Source organism: Hippichthys cyanospilos, chromosome 3 (assembly GCF_059441005.1).
Source record: "Hippichthys cyanospilos isolate Australia breed blue-spotted pipefish chromosome 3, RoL_Hcya_1.0, whole genome shotgun sequence".
NCBI classification, from domain to species: domain Eukaryota; kingdom Metazoa; phylum Chordata; class Actinopteri; order Syngnathiformes; family Syngnathidae; genus Hippichthys; species Hippichthys cyanospilos.
Genome location: NC_142371.1, coordinates 2750845 through 2757500, shown reverse-complemented (window position 1 = coordinate 2757500; position 6656 = coordinate 2750845). Strand labels below are relative to the sequence as shown.

Below are 6656 nucleotides of genomic sequence, written 5' to 3'. Positions count from 1 at the left end.
TTCCATCAGCCTGATAAATGAATTTTATGAATTTTATTTTTGAATGAATTTTATTTAATCCATTATTAAGCCTGTCGGGATTGACCAATGGTATAGCAGGTGTTATTTTCTTTCACAATTTAGAGTGCATACTACATACATAATTCACGAGGATCACTTTCGGGTTTTTTTTTTCAACCAGGATGTAGCCTACACGTAGCTGCTGGGAATAAAGAAAAGGACTGAATGGGAATGCCAACACCCACTCACCTCCACAAACAATAAAGCTGCTCCATTCGTAAAAATCAAAAACAAAAAACAAAAAAAACAACAACTATATAAAACAAAAATAAAAAAAACATCGAATCCGTTCCTCATTTATTCTATACCACTGAATACTTACAAACAAAAAAAAGCCACTTTGTCTTTGAATGGGATTTTGCTTCTAATTTAATTATAATAAAAAAATATGTGTTTTTTAATCCGCGCAGTTCGAGTGGCGTGTTCTTCCTCTTGGTATTGCTGGTCCTAATCTGATCCAAGGAAGTGTTAGATGCTTTAAATGTGTTCCTGGGGCAGGAGCTGTCACGACGTCGAGCGAGAAAGATTGATCACATGCAGGCTTCTTTGTTTAGAGCCTTGCAATATACAGCCCTCACATCCTTCCTGCACCTTTTTCCCCTTCCTCTGCCTTACACTTAGCTAGAGTACACTCTGCTGCAGACGACAATGCGTTCAAAGCACGGACACATTATGGCAATAGAAGTGAATTATTATTAGAAGAGAACAGGGCGCACACGCTCAAATGATAGATATTACACATTACTTATAAAGGACACGCGATACTGGATGTCTTTTACAGATGTGTGTATATTCAATAAATACATCCCAAAAATCCATATGATGTTCCTCCTTTTGTGTGTCTGCTGTGTGCACGTCTGGCTGTACAAGTGGGGGAAGGGGTGGTCACGTGACTGGTGAAACCCTGTAAAAAGGTCTCAAATACATGACATTGTGCAGAGTGGAGGGGGCTGGGGAAAGAGGGGCTACTATAGGAGCACTGGGGGCACGTGGAAAAGACTCCAGGGGATGCAGTTATGGAATTAGAAGAATGGTAACAATCCTACGACAGTTATGTTGTAATATAAACAGCATAAATTTGTTCCCGCATCATGATGGGCTATTGAAGATATTGACTGGTTAAGATTTTTTCCACGTAAAATGTTACAGCATGTACGATTTCGCCTGGAAGCATTTTCTTGTTTATGGTTTAAATAATTTAACATGACTGTTAGAACTTTTTCTTTTGTAAAATGATGACTTTTTGTACAACATTCTTATACTGTGGCATTACATTTTCATTGATTTATTTTGCTTTCACTTTAAACAATGTACTGAACTTAATTAGAAATTTTCAGCAGTAAAAGCATTTTTTTCATTAGCAATTTGATAAATTGATTCTCTTCTTTGAATAATACCTTGAAACACAAAATTTGCCACTATCTTTTGACTGGATATTACGTCATGGGCTCAGTTAACAACCAGCCACTGCCGATCTTGTGAACGTCACATGACCAAATATAGAGCTCATGTGGTCATTTTCAGTCGACAATAGCGATAAAAAAAAGTGTTTTTGAAGGCACATTGACTATTACAATATAGCAATGCTAACGTTTTCTGCTTTTTTCTTTCGTTTCTTGTTTGATTACCATTTAATTCGTGTGGTGTGGTTTCTGACTTCATTTGTATCAATTCTTCAAATTAGGGTTTTATATATGTAAGGCTCATCCGATAGACATTCGTAAGGAATTATGCACGCAAAAAAGAGAAAAGGCATTCTTTGTAAAGTTCATGCATGAGGAGAAGGACTGATTCAATTCTACTGCGCTCTGGAGCAGCCTTTCCGAACCCTCTCTTTTTATTTGATTAAGAGGTCCCTCTTTCCATGAAGGTTCCGGCTCTAAAATGGGTAAAAGTGCATCCGGGAAGAAAAAAAACCATGGCCGGAACTCAGTGTACTTTTCCTATATGTATGTACATGTGGGTGGATGATTAGCACATGTGTGATAAAATTATATGTAGCTGCACAATAATTTGTCTGCAAGGTAGCTTATAAATCACAAGTGAAGTGGCATCCAACCCTACGCCGAAGTTTGAGGAAAAAAAACATTAAAACATGTTTCAATGCAAGTAGTCCATTCAGCAAAGCATTTCTTCATTGTGATTATACATTTGATAGTAACAAATGTATAATCACTATTTTTACAAGTCAGTTACTTAAATACACAAAGAACATAATTTCACAATGGATTTGTGAACAATAATGTGAAACAATAAACATGCATTTTCTCTCGCTCTCTCTCCGCATATTGTATAATGGCGGAGGGGTGTCACGTCATTAAACATGTATGCATGGCCGCATTTTGAATTAATTGTATCCGCTTGTTTTTCAATTTTACCAAATGTATTTCATATACTTTGTAAAATATGTACGGTACATTTGTATGCAGTAGGCATTTCAAATGGCTATATTTGGTTCCATGCAGTCTAAAGAGAGTACAGTTTACACTTGGATTTACTCAGAATATAAGTGTGAAGTTAACGTTTAAATTTTACTGAGAGACTGAGACCAAATGTTCTTTTCAGAGTAAAATCTATACTCTACGAAATTTCCCATCGATCTCCATCCATCCATCCATCCATCCATCCATCCATCCATCCATCCATCCATCCATCCATCCATCCATCCATCCATCCATCCATCCATCCACCCATCCATCCATCCATCCAGACACACCACCGCATGGGCAATGGAAGTCACGCTGAGCCTGTAGGCGTCTGCGTGGACGTTTCCTTCAGGCCATTCTATAATGGAGGTGCATGTATATAGAGCAGCTACGCGCGAAATGAGGCGTTACCCCCCTTCCCTCTCTCGATCAATCACAAGGAGGGACAGTGGCCTCTTTTGATAGAAACGCCAAATTGTCATTGGGCAGAGGAAATCATGTGACAAGCCGCACGCTCTGATGCCGAGCCATGTCCTCTGGAAAGCAACAGTTCACCAATTCTAGAGGTCCCCTAACGACTCTGCCCACCCTGGCAGTGTAATTAATTTCACTTGTTTTAAATGACTCATCTCCCAAAAGCGGCTTATCCGAAACCAAGGAGAAGAAGGAGGAGGAGGAGATGAATTACACATTTGGCCTTGAAAGTGGTTTTATCAACAGCCAGCCGTCGCTCGCCGAGTGCCTGACATCCCTTCACGATCGCGATGCCTTCCAGAGTGCATCCATCACTGCCTCGACGCGGATTCCTCCTCCTGCCCCTCCTCCGGACGAGCCGGCTAGGGGCTCTGCAAAGCCGCAGCACGACGCGGCACCATCCGCTGCCGCGCAGTATGCGTGGATGAAGGAGAAGAAAAGCAGCAAGAGGACCGCAGGCTCCTCTCCGCTGCAAGGCAAGACATGATTGATTACTCCCATGTTCATAACTTCCATGTTATCTGCACGCATGCATGACAGGCCTTACGTGGTCGCCTTTTTTTTTTTTTTTTTTTTACATTTTAAATCATGTCTTCAAATCGTGATGGATTGTGCATCTGGCATGAATCCCCTCATGGCCATCATAAATCTTCCGCTGCATCACCGCAACTTTCACCTCGTGCACATTTTCAGGCGACACTTTCACTTATTCCTCGCTTAATTTCAGTTTCAGATTTAACAAGTGAGGCCGATTACCCCGCGGCGTCCTGCAGAAGGTTGAGGACGGCATACACGAACACGCAACTTTTGGAGTTGGAGAAAGAGTTCCACTTTAACAAGTACCTGTGCCGACCCAGACGGATGGAAATCGCCTCGTCGTTGGATTTAAGTGAAAAACAAGTCAAGGTGTGGTTCCAGAACCGAAGGATGAAGCACAAAAGACAGACACACAGCAAGGAGAATCAGGAAAGCAAATACGCCGAAGACTTTTTGGAGGATGAAGCTCAGGAGCCCCCTAGCAAGGGGGAAAGATGTTTTCAGCAAAATACTCCCAATTCACAATATAATGACGATGATGACTCAACTTTGTGCATGAGTGAGAAAACTGTGAAACATCCGAACTGCACGCCCACGGCTCCCATCTGTTCATCCACAATAGGCCCGGACAATGAGCTTTCCCATTCCTCCGGCAAGGACGTTTCTTTGCAGGAAGTTTATTCATCCTCGTTCTCCCCATGGTCCAATTCGGCCCAAAGTCCTTTGGCTTTATCACCTGAGACTTTGGAGTTTTTCTCAGAAACACTCACAACCATGGACTTGCACAATTTGATCTATTGAAACGGCTTTAATTAATTTCACTTTTTTTTTAATTCCCAAAGGGAATGCTTTTGTAAATGACCAAATGAGGTGAGTTTTGAAAAAACAACTATGGCTTTTACGGTTTTTACACTTTTTAGATTTTAACTATTCGTCGAGATGTTTTTTTTTCTAAAAATATATTTTGAATGTATCATTTTGAATGTAATATTGAGGTAAATTATGTTTGCTACAAAAATCTTTTCAAAAGTCCCTCAAAATAATAATAAAAAAACCTTCTGAATTTGTCTATTACTCGACGCAGTTTCTGGATGTTCAACGAAACAAACACGACGATTTGCGGTGAGATTCGTCTGCTGGCAGTCAAGGAGGGCAAAAGCTACGACTTTTCTCGGCTCTCTAATTAAATTTTATTGCCTATAAAACTCACAGCAGTGAGGGTGCTTGTTTATTGGCTTTTTCGGCGTGTAATGCCTTCTTCAAATTAAGTATGCTTGCACTATTGTGGTTCTCCCAAACTTTTTTTTTTATAACAATCAACAATTGTACTTGGGAATTAATTAAAAGCTGTCTCTTCTTTTAGAATATAAAGGAAGGTTAATGTTTGTTTTTTTTCATATTAGACTATTAGCTATTTAAAAACGTTTTTTCATGTTTGTGTTTTTTCTTTTTTTTGCATAAATTGAATACGAGAGACGCCAGAGGATGGAATTTTTTTTTTTTATCCCATTCATCAAAATGATGAAGCTGGTGAGCTGATGTTCATCTGGGTTTAATCACACACAACTATTTTGCTTACTGCTACTGTCACATTGAAAATATTAAACATATCCAATGTCCACGTTACTTTGAAAAAAATACTTTAAATAAAATTCCATTAAAAATCACTTTACATTTCTCAAACACACTTGCACACGCACGCACACACGCACGCACACACACGCACACACGCACACGCACACGCACACACACACACACACACACACACACACACACACACACACACGGGTGAAAGGTCAAGCTGGCTCTCCTTTCCTCCTCTAACCGGGAGGAACTACTGCCAGGTCAGGATAGGGTCATGGTTTGAATGCACACAAAGGATTTGATGATAAATTTAAACTGTGACATTGAAGAATTTTTGTACAGTAAAACATGATTAATTCAAATTGCAGTCCATAAAAAGGCTAACTGAAGTGAAAAGTTTATAACACAACATACTGACATTAGTCCACTTCACCTAGGCTGTGAAATGAATGAGGCCTGTCACAGGATGATTAATGAATGATTGACACTGCTACTCTAAAAACAAATAACCTCTGCTTTTATCTCAAATATTACTACGCAATGCATAAAATACTCATATGCGCTCTCCTTTCTTTGTATACTACAGCAATAATAATATGACTGACATGTCAATAATAATAATACGACTGACATGTCAATTCGTTAGACCTGTTGTTCTGTATGCCTTATTAGTGAATGAGCATGAACCTACCCCTGCTTATTGGGTGAGAGGGGGACTGGTCACCAGCCAATGGCAGGACACACACAGAAACATGACCTTTCTACGTGCAACTTGGACTCTTCAGGGAACATGCATGTTTTAGGAATGTGGGAGGAAGCCTTAGAACCAGAAAACCAACGCAAGCATGAAAGCTGCTTGCCAGTGATTCAAACCTGAGACCTCTGAACTGTAATGAGGAAAGGTCCATCACTATGTTGCCGTATAACCTCAAAAAGGGACATCAATGATCAATGCTTATCCTATTTCTGTGAGCTAATAGTGATTTCTGTTTTGGGTGTTACGAATGTGGAGGAATGAATAATGCAATATGTTTTCCAAAAAATTGTAAAAATCATTTCAGGTTGCCGTGGCATCTTGTTAAAGGCTATTTCAATTAATTCGCTTTTCTCTTGTATAGTTAAAGAGTGTAACGGAAGCAGAATAATGCCACGCAGATTTACAATGTTGTAGACTATGTACAGCATTTTATTGATAGGGGAAGGGATCGTCACTGCTATCAAAAGAAGAAACACCTTTCTGCCTATCAATAATCCCTGTTTAGATTTACAATGTTGACATACGCATCATAAACTAAACAGTCCCCTCCCCCTCCATTTGTCTGTGACATGTGCCAGGAGCCCAGCGTGATATTATCAAGAATCAATGTAAAATATGACAACGCTATTGTGCTGTGACTTTAATAGTGCGTCAAGCCCCATTAAAGCATCAAGTAGGCAATAGCTGTCTCATATATCGTCTGCATACGCAGAAAGGCCGATGCGCCCATAAACGTCACTGCGCGTGCGTGCGTTCGCGTGCCCGCCATTAAATAATGCACAGCTCACTTCCCCTTTTGGCGCGCTACTCACAGTTAC

At 40.1% G+C, this 6656-nt stretch overlaps 1 protein-coding gene across 1 annotated transcript; it reads left to right on the top strand.

The window, feature by feature from the left end:
* The first annotated feature begins 3089 nt into the window (after positions 1-3089).
* On the top strand, positions 3090-5215 carry LOC148425440 (homeobox protein Hox-A2b-like). Its single transcript, XM_088410203.1, has 2 exons — positions 3090-3436; positions 3688-5215. Exons 1-2 carry the CDS (start codon positions 3166-3168, stop codon positions 4296-4298), a joined length of 882 nt encoding a protein of 293 aa, XP_088266329.1. The 5' UTR covers positions 3090-3165; the 3' UTR covers positions 4299-5215.
* Positions 5216-6656: the final 1441 nt, after the last annotated feature.

Coding starts and splice junctions, on each gene's coding strand:
- LOC148425440 (XM_088410203.1), top strand. CDS start 3,166: ATGAATTACACATTTGGCCTTGAAAGTGGTTTTATCAACAGCCAGCCG. Junction 3,437..3,687: donor AGGCTCCTCTCCGCTGCAAG/GCAAGACATGAT, acceptor GCTTAATTTCAG/TTTCAGATTTAACAAGTGAG.